General features: G+C 44.7%; 1 protein-coding gene across 1 annotated transcript; it reads left to right on the top strand.

Moving 5' to 3' along the window:
• The first annotated feature begins 430 nt into the window (after nt 1–430).
• Nucleotides 431–20,491, top strand: LOC144113282 (biotin--protein ligase-like). The gene is made up of 10 exons (XM_077646270.1): nt 431–900; nt 978–1,187; nt 1,798–2,154; nt 5,473–5,655; nt 6,718–6,989; nt 8,010–8,065; nt 14,242–14,402; nt 15,819–15,933; nt 16,804–17,023; nt 19,182–20,491. The coding sequence occupies exons 1-10, from the start codon at nt 847–849 to the stop codon at nt 19,342–19,344; spliced, it is 1,791 nt and encodes a 596-aa protein (XP_077502396.1). The 5' UTR covers nt 431–846; the 3' UTR covers nt 19,345–20,491.
• The last annotated feature ends 316 nt before the right edge of the window (nt 20,492–20,807 follow it).

The raw sequence follows: 20,807 nt of genomic DNA, 5'->3' as shown, positions 1-20,807 counted from the left end.
ACGATACAAAAGTTACCATAATACACAAGCTCTGTGTGCAGTTTCATCGCAATTGAGCCAGCGGTTGAGGCGTGGAAACTTTTGAGTCTTCACGATAAAAACGCACAATACTGTATGAGACAGATACTGCGCCATTTCCTTTCCCCAAAACCAATTATTATTATTAATACTCGACAATACTGTTGTTATTGCAGCGAACGAAACTGCTGCGCCGGCAGACGATGTAGAAAAGCTCGACTATAGCGACTACAGCGCCACTAGTTCCCACGACCACCGCTTCAGCCGCCTTCCGAGCGGAGCCAGCGGAGTGGATCGCTGAGCTGTGAAACCCACGTGGTGAAACCTATTGGTGAAACGCATGCGCTACTGACTTTCCGAAAACGTTGGCGGGCAGGTGGTCTGATGTGGCGCAGCAACCGTTGCTGTTGCTGCAAGTGGCTTGCGTCGTCACGCTTTATGACGGCCGTGCAGCGGTCTTTCGACCAGCAGATTCTCTGCTATGAGATGCGACCGTGGTCGCGTTTTGTTTACGTGAAAACTTCAATAAAGGAAAGAGGCATTACTCACAAGGAACCGAATGCAGCGCCACGGTGTTGTGATTTCAGTTGTTTACGTTCTCTGCTTACACAAGGAATTTTTCTCAATGGTTGCTTTTCTCATCATTGCCCATGATATAATCGTGATGTGCCATTTTACGTGCACGCCTTGCCGCGCATATCCGGATCACTTCTGTAAATTTCTGTAGCTCCGCTAGTGCTGTGGGGCGCACGGCGCCCACCGTGTTCCGCTGTGCTTGCTCTTTTCGTCGTTTTTGTCCACATGTTGACATCAGTTTTGCATCTATAAATGATCCTACATGTCATTCGACGGGTGTCCTTTCGGCCGTCTTCGTACTTCCTGGTGCGTTTGTATTCCTCGTGCCTTAGCGTGGGCGAGAGAACTGTGACGCTTGAGTTAATTGCTGGGTTTTACCGCAGCTTCCTTTACGTGGAGTGGCTTCGCCCGGTGCTTGCGATGTCTCGGGCATCCTAGGATCGTCTGGCATGGCACCACACAAGCCCCCAAATGTGCTCATTTTCACAAATGAAGATGGATCGCGCCAACCTCGTTTTCATGCTGTAAAGGAAACGCTAGGCATGTGTCTCAGCCCCGATCACTATGTCATTTATTCACTCTCGGAGCACCAGGTTTGTATGTGCCTTATCACCCTTGGTCAGTGTCCTTCGAGAGTTCTGACATATGCACCAGGAAACGTTCTCTTTCCTTGTTTCTGTATATTGCTGGTGTAGCACAATTTTAGCACGAAACGCGCAGAGTATATCTCTCGGGGTCAGGAGGAACGCTGCGTACTGAAAACGTAACACCCAAGAAACAGCCGTTCCACAAGCACAGGAGAGTTCAGGGAATCAGTTTTTCTACTTAAAAAAAAAAGCACAAAGGACGGGACAAGAAAGAGACAACAGGACGAGCGCTGCTTGTCCCGTTCTTCGAGCTGTTGAAATTTCAAGATAAACCCACGCCAACTGGACGAAATGGCTGCCCTTTTGCAACTTTTCTACTTCGTTATACTTCTAGAAATCATTCTTTCCCCCGCAGGTTGGTAGCTGTTGTAGGCTAAGGGTTTCGCTAATAACTTTTTGCCCTTTAACGTTAAAAATTGCACTGCCCTTATTTATGCTACAGACTCTACAGGACTTGTACAACATTGTGCATCTGAGCTTAATATTTATTGCTGGCTTAGAAGCAAACTGCTTGTTAGCCATTGTCAGTTGTTTGATTTGTGTCTACCTTTTGCAGGTCAAAAGCACTCCTTGGTTAGCCAATACTAAACTCCTTATTGTTGCATGCACCGACATGAGCAGCACAACAAGACGGATCTTCACAGAATATTTTTTTCGTGGAGGGAATCTTCTTGTCATGGCTGCAAAGCTGGATTTGCCTGGTGTTCGGTACATGGAACACTCTTTAGGACCCGAAGCCATTGCTACAGTAGTACATGAAGCAGCAGAAGACATTGCAGTGCTGAGAGGTCAAGTACTATACCAGTTTGACCAGAATTGCAGGGTTAAAACTGTCGCACTTGACCAAGAGGGTGCAGGCCTTGTGTTTGAGCTTCGAGGAAGTAGCAACGGAGGATTGGCACTTTTGTCTGAGGCAAGTGGTTCTATTTCTGTGGACATGAATACTTTGACCAAGATAGTCGCGGCAAATAAATCTTGCAGCTTTCCATTGCGCAGATTTAATTTTATCTGCGCTACGGAAAGCTGCAAGATTTGTTTACCGCCGCTGTGACTATCATTTTCACCCTCATCTGGCATGTTCCCCCTAAACTCAAGTCCGCTGTCAACCCGCCGGAAAGCTTATTCCTTAAAGGTTCTCCAATCTATAGTGCACTCTCCTTGCTGCCTTTCAGATGGTAACCATATCTTGTTTTCACAACCATCTGCAACTAGTAGCCATCATAATCTTAATATCCAACCTTTTTTTGCACATATATATTAATGCTTTCAAATACAGCAGCTTCTTTCCACATACTGTGGAGGGTTAAAACTTTTTACATGGCAACATTTGATCATTATCGATTTCTGAGTTGTGTCTGCAATTAAGTCGTCGTGACATGCGGAGGCATTGTGTTTATATTTTATTGTGGCCATGTGCTCTTGGTGCGTGAAATTGTATTTTAATATATTTTATGTAGCCCACTTCTGCTATAGGCCCTGCATGGGGCTGCGGTATTTTCAAATAAAATAAATAAAATTTGATTTTATTAATCAGTACGCTATAATTAGTGGAGCAGTAGTGAAACATGCCGACATTATTAAACACCATCTGGGCTGGTTTTGTAGGAGCAAGCTGCATCGGGTTGAAGATAAGCTGGAAATGTCTGCTAATTTGGTTTCCCATTATACATATCTCCTTTAGCTATGGCTAGACTTGTAGTTGCATTATACGTAAAATTTAATGTGTAGGTACTGCATGTTAGCCAAAAATTAACCAAAGAGGTTACTGTTTACCTCGTAGGTCTTGTATGTCCTTGGTGCGTGCCTTAAGGCAGGGACTTGAGCCACATTCTGTGCTACACAGTGCCTCATATATGTCTGATGGTTATTTTCGTGCCTATTTTTTTTCTGTGCCTTACATTTGATAACCAGATTTAGGTGGGCCCATGCCCATATGACGCTGTGTTCTATTTGACATCTGTCAAAACTTCTTATGAATGCGTAGGTGAACATTACTTATCTGTTCCTAACTGTTGCATCGTGTAATAGTCTTTATGCCATTTTTTTTTCTCCTTGTAGTTTAAAGTGTAACTTGTTTATAGTACAAAGTGATTTAGATTAAAATATAAATGACAGTATAAAGAAAGAATCTCAATAGCCACTTGATCAGGAAAAATTTCTCTGTACGCAGTATATCTTTCAAATATAACTTGGTGTGTTTTAGGTGAGGATCTGAACATATCTCCTAAGCAGAAAGGGAGGTGCACAAAAAATTGATCTGAGTTTAGTTATCAAATCCAACTAACGTTGCATCCGTGTCGGGAAAGCTTCATGCTTAGCCACGTTAACTAGACTGGAAATTCACTTCAGCAACTGTGGCTGCGTCCTCCTGCTCTTTTAAATGGCGAAGTTTAATGAGGCTTATTGTTTAAGTATGCAACACAATGAAAAAGGAGGACATGAGACAGCCAATGTCCATGTCATTTTCAGAGTCAAATCGCATTTGTCGGTGAAAGGTTATTGCTACAGGCAGCATACAGGCACAAAAAAACCCCTAAATGGGCAGGCATTTAAGCTCTGAAAAATCATGTAACAGGCGCTTAAGATCCAAAAGTAAGTGACATGTAATAATTTTTATTGCTTAATAGCAATTGAGATAATAAAAATCTAAAATTTGCTATTGTTGACCCCATCATACTGCTGTTATAAAGGAACAGCATACAACCTGGTCACATTAGTAGGGCACAGACAGCTTCCACTCTTGGTTGCACACAGCGATAAACAGCATACTTAGCTGTGGTGTCTTGTCTCGCTTCGTCCCCGTCTTTATTCGCGCTGTATCGCATTATGGAAGCATACTTAGGTTCTGATACTTGGCGGTTCATTTGTTTTCCACAGTAAAGGCCTTATACTTTGAACAACTTCTTAACATGTCACTTGAGGCCAGTAGTGTGAAATAAAAATGAGAGAATTCACGGGGGCTGAGCTTATCACTTCATGGAGCCGAAGCACACGTCTGATGTCCGAAACAATCACATTGACTTTACCCTTTCCCCGAATAAAGTACCAGTCTACAGAGTGCTGCAGTTGTGTAGTTAACGTCTTGACATGCAAAGCTGCCTTCGCCTGCATGCCACCTGAATGCAATGTAGCATTTACTTGCTACTGAGTTGGTTGCTCCCTCCACACTTATCTATATCAAGATCGTTCTTATCATGCTCATCCAAAATGGGCAGCTAAACAAGGACTCACATAATCACAACCACACCCATGAAGAATCAAAGGGATTACCTGTAGACCTGGGCTCACAAGAATGGATGGAAACGAGCTGAAACATCGGCTCTCCTGCGAACCATTTTAAGACGGATCATGCTTGCTGTGGCCAGATACCGAGAAATTCAGCCACTTGATGGCATATCCCCATAGTGGAGATAACGTAAAACTTTTCCACACAGCTTCAGAACCAGTACCGCTTCCTCCCCCAACACTCCTAACTTTCCCTGAGAGAAGCACAATTCCCCGCTAAGCACAAACACCCCATTTGCAATTCTACAATCCGGGACAAATGGCACTGTACAAAATCTTCAACTAACACGGCTTACCAGCTGTCTTGTACCTTATGGCCAGTTTTTAAGGGGTTGTTCTTTAAACAAAGTCATCCGGTTTTTGGTACTTTGTTGTTGTCTTCATTGCTTTCTGTCTAGGAGGGGGAGGAATTTTTCTCATAAGTTTGCCAAAATGGACATATTTAACATAAAACCTGCAGAAAGGCAGGCAAGTGCCAGAATAACATATTTAGGCATTTACAGGCATTTTTAGACAAGTGTCTAAACTTCCAGGCCTGAGTTATCACATTTTGTATTTATCTTAACATTTCCTTTTTGCTATTTTGCTTTTAGTTTAAGTTATCTCATATGCATACTCAACGGGAGTTATGATAATGTGGTCTTGGTATCCATTAGCTTGTCAGATCCCTTATGCATGTGATCTAAGATGCAAAGCTTAGGTGCATATTTGTGTGGGAGAATCTCATTAAACCTATGTTCAGGGCATGGGTTGTTCATTTTCATTGTATTTGATTCTACAGGGCTAGTAGAATATGAAACTTCCAACTGCTTGATATGAACTAAGCTCAAAAACAGAGGGTGTTGCCTACAGTACTTCCTTTTAAAGTCGTATTTTGCTAAGCAGTTGGTAGTTCAAAACCTTGGTTATTTGTGTGCAGAGCATTCTATGTGTATATGCTTTTCAGATTCACTTGGAACTTGACCCAGTGTTCTTTGGTACATCCGAAGATGTGTTTGCGCTCCTAAAGAAGGCAAATGAGGGCAGGATATCAATGTTGCGAAACATATTATCAAAACACTTTCGCTTAAACTGCAGCCTCAATGCATCTCACAAGTTGTCCACAGGAAATATCTTCACAGCAACAAAGGTCAGTCTACATTGTTGACATGAATGTATAAAGTCATGACTTAACGGTACGGACACTTTGGTTCCTGAGCAAAACTGCCCATTAAACAAACAAGTTGTCCGTAATAACATTTGTTTTGAAGGAAAAACAGCACGAAGAGGGTGTTCGACGAATAACGAGAAGCAGACACTACAAGCGCTTTAATGTAGCACATGTAAGGTGTACTTCTCATTCTTCATCCAACGTCCCTGTTTGCACAGTGTTTTTCCTTCAAAGTAAGCGTCACCCAACTAGCCCAACTTTCTCTGCTAGTCCGTAACAACGAATTGCGAAGAAAAAGTAAAAAAAAAAACATTATGAATAAGGCATGCTTGTGTGCATACTGGTCAGCAGTGAAGTGGAAAATAATCAAATTCTTGGCAGCTTCAAGTGTGTTATTCTCGTAGCTGTTATCTTTAAAATATTGTAGTGCAGTCTGGGACACCTAGCGGTCCATGAGATGCATGATGACATATCTCTTGCTATGGTTTTTCACATCCCATGAACAGTTAGTACATATCTGTACTCATTCGGTTCTCAACTTTGTGTAAGCAGCAGAGAGCATTTCCTTCACAGCCATTTATGCAGTAGAACAAATAGCAATGCAGAATAACTGAGCACCTTGGCAGTGTTAAGCATGAAACCACAAAAAAATATGCTTTTGTGCATTCGAGCTCCCTTTCTCTGGTGTTCTGTGCTCAAAATACAGGAAACGAAATATCCGGTTGGGGCAGTTGAGGTGTGTTCTCATTGCTGTCCACATTAACGTGACAAAAATACATAGGCCCGAATGACCTTTGTGCTGTTTCACCCTGTCCATTGTTCGGACAGCAAGTTTTCTTATTAACGAGGGGCTAATGCATTGAAAACGTTACAAATTATGCCTGATTCAATTCGTCGATATTACGGGGATCGTATTAGCAGGGCACAGATGTATTTAGGAATTGTATAGTGTTCAGTTGTGGTTTTGGATTCTGCCACGTTTTTTGTGACCTTTACTGTTGGAGTAAAAACTGCTCTGTCCTCATCCCGTTTGTCATGCAGGAAGTGCTTCAGGATTTTTTGTCTAGACCACAGACTGCATCTGGTGTATTCGTGGATGGCAATGTCAGCTTTTGCTATGTCACAGAAGACAAGGCTGCATCCATGACGGCTACAGTTGACTGCCTACCTGTGATCATTCCATCTGGTGATACATTTTTCTGCAGCCCAGCTTTCAACAGTGCTATCTACTTCTCAGCATTGAGGACACACAGCTTGGGCCGGCTAGCCCTTTTTGTTGAGAATGCGACAACCACCATGACAGCTATAAAAGCGTGAGATAACATTTCTTTTTTAGTTGTACTACATGTGCTTCGGCTTTTCAAAATGCTGTTTCGCCTGTCATGTGCTGTTGCTTTTGGTGTGGTGGCTTGTGAAGAGTCTGTCACTTTAATCAGTTTTATCACCTATTTTGAAGCCTTGCACTGGCCATTTCTGATTTGGTTTGGTCTATGAGGGTTTAACGCCCCAAAGCGACCCAGGCTATGAGAGACGCCGTAGTGGAGGGCTCCGGAAATTTCGGCCACCTGGGGTTCTTTAATGTGAACTGATGTCGCACAGGGCACGGGCCTCTAGAATTTTGCCTCCATTGAAATGCGACCGCCATGGCTGGGATCGAACCCGCGTCTTTCGGGTCAGCAGCCGAGCGCCGTAACCACTCGGCCACCATGGTGGCTCCGGCCATTTCTGGTAGTAGAAAAATGAACAAACAACTAAATGTGAAGGGTAGTTGTTTTTTTTTTGCAAATGAAAAGCATAGCATATAATTGACTTGAGGGAACGCAGCCTCGTTGTTTTTGTGAAGGTTATTGCATGGGTGCAAAAAGAAGTCGAGCACATTGTAGCAGTTCAGCTCCGCTAAAATTGGCTAGCAAACATTGGGAAGTAGTGTATGTGTGTGCATGACAGTGTTGGTGGTACATTTGCACATGCCATTACTCCTCTGCTATGTCTCATGTGAATGCATTCAGAACAGCAATGTGTTTTCTGCCTACTTCTGTCTATGCGTGTCTACGTGAGCCAAGTTTTTAAGGAAGCTTTTTAATGTTTTAGGTTGCTTCTCATATTGATAGATTGCCTATTAAGGAATGATAGCCAGGATGTACTGTCTTTGGCAGAACATGTAATGAAATTCACATAGTTGCAGAAAATGGTGCTGTAACATAGCCGGCAATTTAGTCCTAAAATCTTGGAAATAACCATAGCAGGTTCTGTTTAGTGCTTGTGACACACGAAGCCAGAGCATCTGACTAGTAAGATTTGTGTAGATTTTTATTCCCTTCCTTTCTGTTCAGTTTGCAGTCCATCCATGGATCTGTTGCAATCGCCACACGCCAGCTGAATGGTGTAGGTAGGTATATTTATGAGAAGTGATTACTAGAACCATTGTATAGATGCATTTATCACTTGTAAAAGCTATCCAGCTGTGTTTGTTAACTTTTGTAAAAAATGATAGCTTCTGTTTATTTGTTCAGATGCGTGGTACAGTGAGTTTGTGGTCACATACTTGGAAAGGGCATTTTTTAGCAGCAGAACATTTTTTGAAATGAAAACTAATTTTTGTTTTATAAAGTCTACAATGAACTTCTTGAAATTTTTTTATTGTCAAATTTAATTGCTATAAAATAGGCTATGTTTGCCAGGGTACCTTCTTTCCTCTTCAGCCCAGTTCTAGCATTGGTGGTTTTTTTCCTGTTCTATTTCAGTCATAATTCATTATTCAGTATTGCCACTGTCCTTTAGGTATAGCATAGCAACTCGCAGCATAGAAGTATGAACCAGCTAGATACCTTTCTGCAGGGTCAGCCTACTCTTGTCACTAAAAAGTCAGCTAAGTAAACAGTTCTTTAAAACTCAAAAAAAAAAGAACTAAAATATGACTTTGAACCCGATTTCTCTGCACTGTGCACAAACCATCAGTCAGCCACTGATCCGAGCTAACAGTGTAGAGTGTTACGTTTCGCCTACGACGCGCGGTATAGCCGGCGCGGATGCAACGGACGCCGGGGCTTCGTTCAAAGTGGCGGTCATTTTGGGCCCGTTCAGTGCTGCCGTAACGCCTCCCGCCAAGCGCGTCCAGGCAGGTTTCGATGCCACGTGTCGTCGTGTGTGCATGTGTGTGTGTGCATGTTGGTTCCCACGCTTGTCAAAGCGCGGCAGCCGGGGAGAGGAGCTCCCCAACTGGGAGGCGAGGAGGTCTGACCGGCGCCGGCCCGGCGGACGCGTCACTTCACGTCTCAACATGTCCGTGCGTCGCCGTCTCGTGCGACTCATCCCTAGCCGTTCCTTCTTGCCCTCGACTCCGAGGGTATAAAAAGCAGCTGCCCCGGACGCCGAAGAGGGACTTCGATTTCTTCCTTCGAGTAACGTGGTCGCCCTGACCGGCTGCTCTTTTGCGATGCCAGAATAAACAAGTTGTTCTGTTGCCAGTCGACTCATCCTTTGCCGGGACCTTCGGATGTTTCCAGCTGTGCCCCAGGCCGCCAGGCCAACGCTACCCTTGGGGCTTGCAACCCATTTGCAACAACTGGTTGCCAGCGGTGAGATCGCGACAACGGAGGCCAGCAGCGAAGATATGCGGTCAACTGTATGCTGAGCAGCTCAACGACCATCCGGGAGCAGTGCAACGAGCCCTGTGTGATGACTGGTTGCCTGCAGCGGAACGACTGCGCTGAATTCTTGGCTGCGAGGTTTGGTGAGTGCGGGACTTTCTTCTTCTGAGTTTTGCCAGGCTTTTGTTAGTGTCAGAAACAGAGCTGGTAATTGTGTTGTCGTTGCTGCCGGGTTAGTTTGCGGCAAGACAATAGTAGGCAGTAGAGAAAGCAGCATTCGGAGCAGCCATGGATTTGAAGTCGTTGCGCAAACCGAAATTGCTGGAGCTTGCAAGAGAGTTGGGTCTGAATGTCTCAGACAAACTCAGAAAACCAGAACTGCTAAGGGCTATTCTTGAGTTGGAGGCTGAGGATGACGAGCTGTCGGAATGCCTTGAGACCATTGAGGAGAGGGAGCAAAAAGAGAAAGACGAGCGCGAACGTAAAGAACAAAAAGAGAAAGAGAAAGAAGAGCGCGACCGTCAACACGCTTTGGAAATGAAGTGTCTCGAGGTAGAGATGGAACGCGCTCGTAATGGAAGTCAGGCACACGGTGCAGGAGAGCGGGTATCGTTCAAAATGACTGACCTGATGCGGCCGTTTAAGCTTGGAGAGGACATTGGTTTGTTCCTGGTTAAATTTGAGCGAACGTGCGAGAAGCAGGGGTTCTCTCGGGAAACGTGGCCACAGCGCTTGCTCACTTTGTTACCCGGCGAGGCGGCCGACGTAGTCGCTCGCTTGAAGAGAGAGGAGGCAGAGGATTTCGACCAAGTGAAATCGAGTCTGCTAAAAAAGTACAGGCTGTCAGCGGAGGCGTTCCGTCGGAAGTTTCGGGAAAATGAAAAAGGCAGAAGTGAGTCATATACAGAGTTTGCCTACAGGCTTATGTCAAACATGCAGGAGTGGCTCAAAGAAGAGAAAGCGTTTGGTGACCACGAGAAAATTCTGCAGTGTTTCGGGCTGGAACAGTTTTATAGTCGGTTACCTGAGAACGTGCGGTACTGGGTCTTGGATAGGCCAGACGTTAGTACAGTGGCTAAAGCCGCCGAGCTAGCCGAGGAGTTTGTGACGCGTCGGGCTCGCGGAGCTAAGGACGGTCAAAAGGGTGAATTTGGCTCCAAGTCTGAGAGGCCGAAGTTCACACCCATGAGAGCAAGGGGGGACACACGTAGTGCGGATGCGAGTGAAAGCAGTCCGACCGAACGTAAGGAGACGGCGGCAGCCGAAGCCGAACGCAGAAAGCGGTTCGAGAGGAGGCAAGCGCGCGTGTGTTATACGTGCCAGAAGCCGGGTCACTTTTCGGCGCAGTGTCCAGAAACAAAAAGAAAAGTCGTGTGTTTGTCATTATGTAGCACTGACGAGAACATGAAGCTTCTCGAGCCTTACATGCGAGACTTCCTCGTGAACGGGAAAGAGTGCCGAGTGCTTCGTGATTCCGCAGCTACAATAGATGTAGTTCACCTTTCTTACGTAGAACCCGATATGTTCACGGGCGAGTGCGCATGGATCAAGCAAGCCGTGGAAGCTCACAGCGTGTGTCTGCCCGTAGCAAAAGTGCTTATTGAAGGACCTTTCGGAGCACTTGAGACGGAGGCCGTAGTGTCATCTATGCTGCCCCCCCAGTACCCGTACCTATTTTCGAACAGGTCCGATCACCTCCTGCGCGAGAAGGGGCTTTTGTTTGGTGAGGCTAGCGTTCAGGCCTTAACCAGATCGAGAGTTCGGGAGCTCGCTGCAAAGGCGGTAGTTGCGGGGCCAACGTTGTCGAACAATGAAAAAGGGTCGGAGGCGCAGCAAGCTGATATTCCGAGCACGTCAGAACTGGATAAAATTGAGCCTGTAGCGTTGAAGGCACCAGGTACAGGAGAGGAAATGCCCGACACGGGAAAGTTAGAAGAGCTTCCGGGACTAGGCTCAGTGACGAACAGGGAAGACACTGATCAGGTCATTAGTGACTTAATCATTAAAGCACCGCTATCGGCTGAGCAGAAAACCGAACTACACCAACTCTTACAAGAGTTTCAAGGTCAGTTCTCTGAGAGGCCTGGTAGGACTTCTGTCCTTACTCATGATATAGAACTTACCTCCCCAGAGCCAGTACGATCCAAGGCGTACCGGGTGTCACCCCGCCAGCGCGATATTATGGAGGCTGAGGTAAAGAAAATGCTACAGCTCGGTGTTATTGAGGCGGGTGAGAGTGATTATACCTCCCGTTTGATTTTAGTTGAGGTACCGGGCAAGGAACCTCGTCCTTGCGTCGACTACCGCAGGCTTAATTCCATCACTAAGGATCAAATTTATCCGATCCCTAACATCGAGGAGCGCCTTGAGAAAGTTAGTAGCGCTCAGTTTATTTCCACCCGAGATCTTGTTAGGGGTTATTGGCAGGTTCCACTTACAGAAGAGGCTAGTAGGTATGCGGCGTTCATTTCACCAATGGGAACATTCCGTCCTAAAGTTTTGAGTTTTGGTTTGAAGAACGCGCCATACTGCTTTTCAAGCCTCATGGACAAAGTGTTGCGGGGACAGGAAGAATTCGCTTTACCGTATTTAGACGACGTAGCGATATTCTCCGCATCCTGGTCTGAGCATATGGCACACTTGCGGGCAGTGCTAACCCGCCTGCGCGAAGCGGGCTTGACAGTCAAGGCTCCAAAGTGCCAATTAGCACAGGCCGAGGTTGTCTACCTCGGTCACGTGATTGGACAGGGTCGTCGCCGCCCCTCTGAAATAAAGGTGGCCGCTGTGCGAGACTTCCCGCAACCGCGCACGAAGACCGATATTCGGTCGTTCTTAGGTGTCGCCGGCTACTATCAGAGGTACATCCCCAGGCACTCCGATATCGCGGCTCCCCTGACGGATGCTCTAAGAAAAACAGAGCCCCAAACAGTCGTCTGGAGCGAGACAAAGGAAAGAACTTTTAGCGCCTTAAAGAGCGCCCTAACAAGCCAGCCTGTGCTACGATCGCCAGACTACACAAAAGGGTTCGTTGTTCAGTGCGATGCTAGTGAGCGAGGCATGGGCGTTGTACTGTGCCAAAGGGACAATGGAGAAGTGGAACACCCCGTCCTGTATGCTAGTCGTAAGCTGACCTGTCGTGAGCAGGCGTACAGCGCCACCGAGAAAGAGTGTGCGTGTCTCGTGTGGGCCGTTCAGAAATTGTCATGCTACCTAGCCAGCTCGAGGTTTATCATTGAGACGGATCACTGCCCTCTCCAATGGCTGCAGACCATCTCTCCCAAAAATGGCCGCCTCCTGCGCTGGAGCCTCGCTTTGCAACAATATTCCTTTGAGGTGCGTTACAAAAAGGGGAGTCTCAACGGTAACGCCGATGGCTTAAGTTGAAGCCCCTAACGTAGGAATCCGCCTCAAAGTTGTTTGTTACTGATGTTTTCTTCCTGAGGCAGGATTTTTAACATATTGCTTTTGTTTAGTGTTTCAAAGTGATTATGTGCTTTCTAGTGCAATTTTCCAATTTGTGGACGCATTCTGAGTGCTGCTTGACTACTGTAAGGAACTAGGCAGTAGTATAAAAGGGGAAAGAGCCTGGCAGAGCTTAGTGAGGGTTGTCTCGTGCTTGCTGACTGAGCGGTTGCGTTTCGGCGTAGTTCTAACGCTTGCTGGGAACGAGCACAAAAATGACAACTCTCCCGAAGTCATTTTGCAGTGCCCTGTTTGAACCTGAACCTGAGAACGAGGCCTTCTCTGTGCGCTGCGCTCAAGCAACGTCGAGGGACGACCGGTTTCGATTACGAGCATCATCGAGCGACATCCCTCCGGACAGCGGATGCAGTCCCCTGACCATCGGGATCTCCTTCTCCCGGCGGGGCGGTCTGTTACGTTTCGCCTACGACGCGCGGTATAGCCGACGCGGATGCAACGGACGCCGGGGCTTCGTTCAAAGTGGCGGTCATTTTGGGCCCGTTCAGTGCTGCCGTAACGCCTCCCGTCAAGCGCGTCCAGGCAGGTTTCGATGCCACGTGTTGTCGTGTGTGCGTGTGTGTGTGTGTGCATGTTGGTGCCCACGCTTGTCAAAGCGCGGCAGCCGGGGAGAGGAGCTCCCCAACTGGGAGGCGAGGAGGTCTGACCGGCGCCGGCCCGGCGGACGCGTCACTTCACGTCTCAACATGTCCGTGCGTCGCCGTCTCGTGCGACTCATCCCTAGCCGTTCCTTCTTGCCCTCGACTCCGAGGGTATAAAAAGCAGCTGCCCCGGACGCCGAAGAGGGACTTCGATTTCTTCCTTCGAGTAACATGGTCGCCCTAACCGGCTGCTCTTTTGCGATGCCAGAATAAACAAGTTGTTCTGTTGCCAGTCGACTCATCCTTTGCCGGGACCTTCGTATGTTTCCAGCTGTGCCCCAGGCCGCCAGGCCAACGCTACCCTTGGGGCTTGCAACCCATTTGCGACAAGAGTAACATATTTGCGGTGTAACAGTTAAAACTGTGTGACATTCTGAACTGCATTTTGAGCTTTTCTCTCTCTCTCTCTTTTATTTGGTGAGATGGTTCTTTTTATTCCATTAGACTAGAATAACTTGCTTCAAAATTTGCCTGGTTCTATCTTGTTCACATATTTGCTTGTGATGCATAAAGACAGTCATAGAGCCACCACGAGCCACCATATTTTTATGAACAGGGCCACATATAAGGTGTGCTGTTGATATATATAACAGCAGTGAATGCTTAACACTAGTGGAAAAGATTGTAAGAACCTACAATGATACTAGTTCAAGTTTTTTTTTTTTTTAAATTACAAAAAGCGTAGCAGAAGTGTTTCAGTGAAGTACTTGCCTGTTTTGCATGGTGTTTTGTCAATGCTGACTTGGTGCATGACTTGAGGTGCATGTCAGTGTATACCTGTTGTTCTTGTAAGATGTTCGAAGCAATGCTAGGAGCAGTTGCAGTAAACTCCAGTTGTGGCATTGCATTACCAGGTCGAGGAGGCAATGCCTGGCTCGGTCCTCCTGGCTGTGCCATGTTCACTGTGTGCCTGCAAGTGCCACTGAATTCACCACTGGGCCAGAAAAGTCCATTTGTCCAGCATCTTGCTGCCCTGGCTGTGGCTAAAGCTGTTCGTTGCACTGAGGGCTATGAGGTAACCTGACCATGTAGCATTAAATCATTCACTGACTTGGCCTTATGTTTAACTTGCAGTTAGTAAACACTTGTGCAGCTAATAATGGGAGCTTAGAAAGAAGGGAGGTAATATGTTGAACTGCTTGCAAAGTCTTGCTTTATATTGCTGCAGCACTTGCTGGGAGCCAAGGAAAGGTACTGTTGTTGCACACTAAAGATGGGTTGAGATGGGTTACCAAAAGTTAGGTGAGTAAAGAAAAAAAAAATGCAGGGTCATTGTTAGAATGCCATTGTAATTGTGCTGTTGTGTCGTCTGAATGTAGCGTTCCAGGAACTGTTTTTGGTGCCTTAAGATGTCAGGTTTGAAGTAGATTAAGGTTGCATATTTTTCTCTCTCAGTTTTACTTCTAATTGCATTTCAAATTATATCTGGCTTTTATAATCAGCCTTTACTGACATGCGTTACTGGAAGTGGAAAGGCATCCTGCCCAGCCAAATTGTATTTGCAGTTGACAAAATGAACAACTTTTCGTTTCTTTTCCACTTCTAATGCCTTGTGTTATAGCTAGGCTGTATTTAGTTTTCTTATGCTAGCATTCAAGAACTCTGTTGATATCGTCATCATGAGTGAGGCATCGATATAAGCTGCCTTCATTGGCATTTGACCTGTTTTCTTTAATTTTTAGGTCTACTTTGGGCTGCTTTTACACTAGCAGAGGCTTCAGGATATGCTATCAACATCTCCCCTGTGCTCCATTATGTTGACTAGTTTTGCTACCATCTGAATCTCTTCCAGTGAGTTGCTTCTGCTCACTTATATGGGGAAGTTGAACACCCGTGTTCTGACGTATTTCACAGTGCTTGCAGAAGCAATGCAGTTGGGTTGGCTCACAACAGGACATGAAGAAAAATGCATTCTAATTCTAATGTTGTTTTAAGAACCATTGTTACATTACAGAAAATATGTCATTTATCAAAAGGTGCAAAAGGTAAGCACGTGCCGTACAGAAAGCACTAAAGACCATCTAGACCACCCAGTCTGGAAAAGATACAGCTGATGATTCGAGATTGAATGCAAGTATAGGCAGCAGAGTGGAGATCCTGTTATCACACAAGAGTTTGCTGAAATGCCTGCTCAATGGCTATCAACATGTTGCACCTAGTTTCATAGGTTCTTACAGAACTGAGAAAAGTGTTGACGGAGTAGTGGCTGCTGCGGAGAAATTCAAGGCAATGCTCTTCGGCCAGCTGATTTTGTGTTCATCTGTGAATGTGTGAGTGCATGCATAAACTGAATGCAGTTTATGCATGCACTATGCAGTATATTGACTTACAAAATGCAAAAATGTTAAGCTAGGTGAAAGGCAAGGTGTGTTTTTATTAAGGTGTGAGGTTATGATACATTGCTTGTAATGGCTGTTTGTTTTCTTCTCAGATGGTAAACATCAGAGTGAAGTGGCCAAATGATATTTACTATGGATCCCACTCCAAAATGGGAGGTGTCTTGGTCTCGTCCACAGTTAATAGAGATTCCATCACCTGTTATGTCGGTGAGCATGAAGTGCAGTATCCGATATCTCCCATTGTGCTGTTGAGCTATTTCAGCTTGGTTGTTTGAGATGTCAAGCATGTTGGCCAAGTAATGGTTTTTAATTCATGCCTGCTCAGATGCAATCTTTGTGAAATTGTTAGTGTATGTGTAAACTTTATTTGTATATCCTGTGTATGCTGCATGGCACTTTTAACAGTCCTGCTTTTTGCTAGTCGCTGAGGTATGTTTCCTTCAGATCAGTAGACTCTCGATTCTGTTGTGTCATCTGGTGGGGTGTTTATACATACAATCTAGGTTTGTCTGCTTGTCAAACTTAGATTGGAAGTGAGCGCCATAACTTTGACTTATTTGCTTTTTGTTACTTTTACTGTTTGTATGATTGTAAGAGGTTTTTTTTGTTCATTTTGTCCACAGAGACCAGAAAGCTACGCATATTTTTTGTCCTTTTCCTGCAGCAGCCTCCTGTGTGAGGCTAGAACTTTGTTGAGAATAAAATAAATGAACATCAGGAGTTTTGTGAAGGAAAGCTGGACACGATTGCATTCTTGCGGGACAGTTACTGTGATATTGTGGTATGACCTCATTAGTGCAAGAATAATTTCTTTTTGCAGTCGTACAGACACTGTTCAGGGAGCTGTAGTGTGCATCATTTCCTAAAAGAATGCGTTATTCATTCTGAATTGTGGACATTATGGTGGAGCACCAAAATCCCCTGGAAACCACTTCGGTTCCCTTGACCAGGCCTTTGCATCTCTCAAATTGATGTTTCAGGGGAAGCTATACGCAGTAGTACAGTGCCATAAGGAGAACTTCACTAGATTTGCACCTTTTGATTTCACTTTCTCTTACTTGGTTATGTTCTTTTCAGGCTGCGGCATAAATGTTTCGAACAGTCAGCCAACTCTTTGCATCAATGACATTGTAAAAGTTGCACCATCTAAACTTGGAACATCGCAAGTGGCTTCCCCTCTGACACCTGAAAAAGTCATTGCTAGAACATTGAATGAAATGGAGTTTCTGGTGGCTACATTCCAAAGTGGTTGCAGTAGCATGGTACTGCAAGAGTATTACAAATACTGGCTTCATGGGTGAGTGCTATGTTTGTACTGGCCATAAATAACATATTTAGACACATTGAAGGAATCACTTTAAGGCACGTGCCGCAGTTGTTCAATGGCTTTGGCGTTCGGCTGCTGAGCCCAAGGTAGCAGGATTGAATCCTGGCCACAGCAGCTGCATTTTGATGGAGGCAAGATGCAGAAGCATTGCAGATTAAATAAATTAATCTGGAGCCCACCACTACAGTGTCCCTCATAGCCCACATGCAGTTTTGGGATGTTAAAACACCACGCACCAATTACTTTGAAGCAGAGGTACCTGGTAACACGTAGTATTAAAATAAACTTCAGTATGCCTCTATTTATTTGGAGCCATTCCTTGCTCAAACCTTATTATGGAGAAAGCTTGCAGTGATGCTATTTTGGTATCATTCTGTGTGCTCAGTGTGTCATTACATCTTGCTTCTGTTTCTTGATGGCTTGGTTTAGGGTTTATGTGGGTTTAACGTCCCAAAGCAACTCTGGCTCTGAGAGATGCCGTGGTGAAGGGCTCCGGAAATTCGACAACTTGGGGTTTTTTCATGTTTGCTGACATCGCACAGTACACGGGCCTCTAGAATTTCACCTCGATCGAAATGTGGCCGCTTCTTGAGTTATGTTTCTTGAATTAGTATTGGTTTGGCAGTTGTAGTTTTCCCATATTTGAAGTATGCATGGCCTGGACTTCTTTCTCTCTCCTTCCTTTTCACTCCCTTCATCCCTTTTATCTTGGTACAGTTAAGGTGTCCACTGAGTCAGGCACTCACTATAAATAGCTTTTATTTCTTTCCAATTATTTTTTTTGTTTCTTCCTAATTAAATGTAATCTAGTCTATGTGGCTATGTGGCAAGTGACCCATCAAATGAGTTCATATGCAGCATCCAGTGCACGTTACACTTTTCTAAACACTGTAGCTAAATAAGCTATCTTCTAAATAAGCTTAGCTTTCACAGTGCATGTTGGTATGGTCGTTTTTGACGCTTGGATACCAAACTTCCTATGTTTGGGATGCGGTGTCCGAAAATTACTCTGCCTGCTAGCTTGTTAGCCTTTTGAAATGCTAAACTTGGAAGGGTAGGAGTGTTTACAGTGCAGTCTCATTATTAATTTAATAATTTATTTATGATCTAAATGTAGCATCAAACCTATTATTCTGGCCACACTAAGAGGTGACTGCAGCTGTTTGTTTGTAAGTACATTACTAATGAGTTTTGCTGACTGCTAGAAGCAACAGTTTTTGCACTCATCTCTCTTTTGGTGCTATGGGTGGATGAGATTTCAGCACGTGATTCAGATAACAGCTCAAATGAAAATTTACAACAGGTAGCACGCACTGTTTAATGTACTGAGGAGCAATCTGACGAGAAGTGCTTTGATGGGGTTAGTGTGGCCACTGTGGTGATGACGCCTGCAAATGGCCTGGGAGTGGCTGCCAGTGTCTCCCCTTCTCCATGCAAGTGCAGTTTGTCATGCATTAGGTGACAGTTAGGGCTTCACATCAGTGGGCACTAAATACACTTAATATACTAAAGATTAACAGGCAGGAGCATGTCCGGCATTGCCACTGTCCAGTGCACAGTAGTCTGTGGCAAGGTGCCTCAGAAAAACTTGAGGGACACTTCAGGTCCTCCGTAAGGGTAAGACACAATAGCGTTAATGGGTCCCTTCAGTGGCCTGGGGTCCTCTTTGCATATCACTTCGCAGACACAAATATTGTTATTTCTTTCACCATCACATAACACTTATATGCCCATATATGCTGCATTGGTCATTCTGTACATACATAGATTGCGGGGAGACCTCCTACCAATCCTGGCGCAGTAGTGCAGCAGTTAAGTGATGCACCGCTGCCCCGGCAGGTGGCTGTTTCAAACACAGCCACCGGCGGGGCTTGCGAGATCTAGGTTGCTCTTCCCAAGCAACCTCTCGTGACAAATCATTAATTTAACTGCCACTTACTATGGTGGGCAGTTTGCTCATAATCTGGTGGGCAAGTAGTGATGACGTCAAAAGGTCACGTGACCTAGGTGGCAGGTGGGCCACCCGCTTTTTCGTTCACAACTCTGCCACTGGATTTTCTGCAGAATGGGAGCCTTAACGCTATTGCATTAACATAACACTTGGCATATTCACTTTTCTTTATTCCAGAGGCCAGGAGGTCACCCTGCAGGATTATGGATGCAAGGCGTTGATCAGGGGCTTGGATGAGTATGGCTACCTGTTGGCAGAATGCTCAGGCAAATTATACAAACTTCAGCCCGATGGAAACAGCTTTGACCTGATGAATAATCTTATTGTTACAAAAGCATAATTGCAGTGCATCTGACACTGCATTTGTTCATATATACAGCACGTTTATTTTTATACCACCAAAGATACATTAATTCACCAATTTATGCATTTCTTTTTCAGATACTGATAAGGCTTGAGATTCTATTCTCTAAATTATATGCAGAGAGAACATGTTGGTCTTAGGGCGTGTTCATAACTTAGTCGTGACAGTCTTTCAGAGGTAATATATTGTTGCCATGTAAAGTCCTGCTAATGCATTTAAAATTGCTTGGTGATGAAAATTGAGATTCCATTTTCTAAACTGAATGCGTAAATGACATATTGGTTTGAGGAACATGTTGTCATGGTAGTCTTTCAAACGTTATTTATCTGTTGCCACGTAAAGTGATGTAAATGGCTTGTAGTCTGTACTGCATGTATAGGCACAGTAGAAACTTGGCGCAAAAGCCCGTGTGCAGGTAACTGGGATAAAGTAATACGGCGATTTCAGCCCACTATTGCTTCACTGCACCAGCCTTTTTCCACTCTTGGAAATTCCTGTAAGCGAGTGTGCAGTAGTCCTTTTTGGTGTGTCACCACTTGAATATTTCAAACTAAGTAGCTTCTCCTGTGGCACTAATGTGTTGTGAAGTGTCTGGTTACTTGGCAGCAGGAAGTGTCTTTTCACAAGCATTCCTTTGGCATTTTTTTCTACATCTAGGTGAAAATTTTACTGCAAAACAATAATTTAATACTCTACAGTGCTGCTGCTCAACCTGTGTAACTGGCCTTTTACTAATTGTTAAGGTTTTTATGTTAAGCCAACTTCCTCGCATGACTCTGGGTGCACAAAGTAGTACTGAAAATTTTCATAATAATAAATACCTATATGTACAACTTATAAGTGCTGTGATGTGAAAGATGTTATGATTTCTTTAATGACATGACATGTCATCTCATGGCCTGAAAATTCAGCATTTCATTGCTGCAGTTGTGATTAATTTTGGGTCAGTGTAAGGAAGCAAACTTAACAATTAAAAATGGCCTGAAGAAAGTGCAGAGTTGCAGTTTTATCTTTATTGTGGCTTTAACCTTTGAAGCCCTTTTTTTATGGCATGTCTTTGCAGTTTTTGTCCATTCATCCATTGTGATATTTGTTCTGAATAAACAATATTTTAAAAAATGTTTTTCATAGTGCAGTACTCTGTATGTGACCTTTGAAAGCATTTTAAGGCACATTAACTCCTTTGCGGCAAGGCATCTGTGTTTGTGCACACGGCTTTTAAAACTTTTTGTAGGAGTCTATAACTGTTTTCATGAAGTCAGTGATGCTGGCAACATTTGAAATCCCCACTGGATAGAATGGTAGGGCCATTTTGTGCCTAGAGAAAAGAATCTCTTTTCAAAAACAAGAAATGAAGATGGACGGACGTCTCAAAGTTCTACGGTACGCCTGGGAAGCACTGTCTGGTGCTGTAACTTTTTTCTTTTCTCATGCAACGG

This window comes from Amblyomma americanum, chromosome 1 (genome assembly GCF_052857255.1).
Source record: "Amblyomma americanum isolate KBUSLIRL-KWMA chromosome 1, ASM5285725v1, whole genome shotgun sequence".
Classification (NCBI taxonomy): Eukaryota; Metazoa; Arthropoda; class Arachnida; order Ixodida; family Ixodidae; genus Amblyomma; species Amblyomma americanum.
This window is presented reverse-complemented; position numbering and strand designations above follow the sequence as displayed.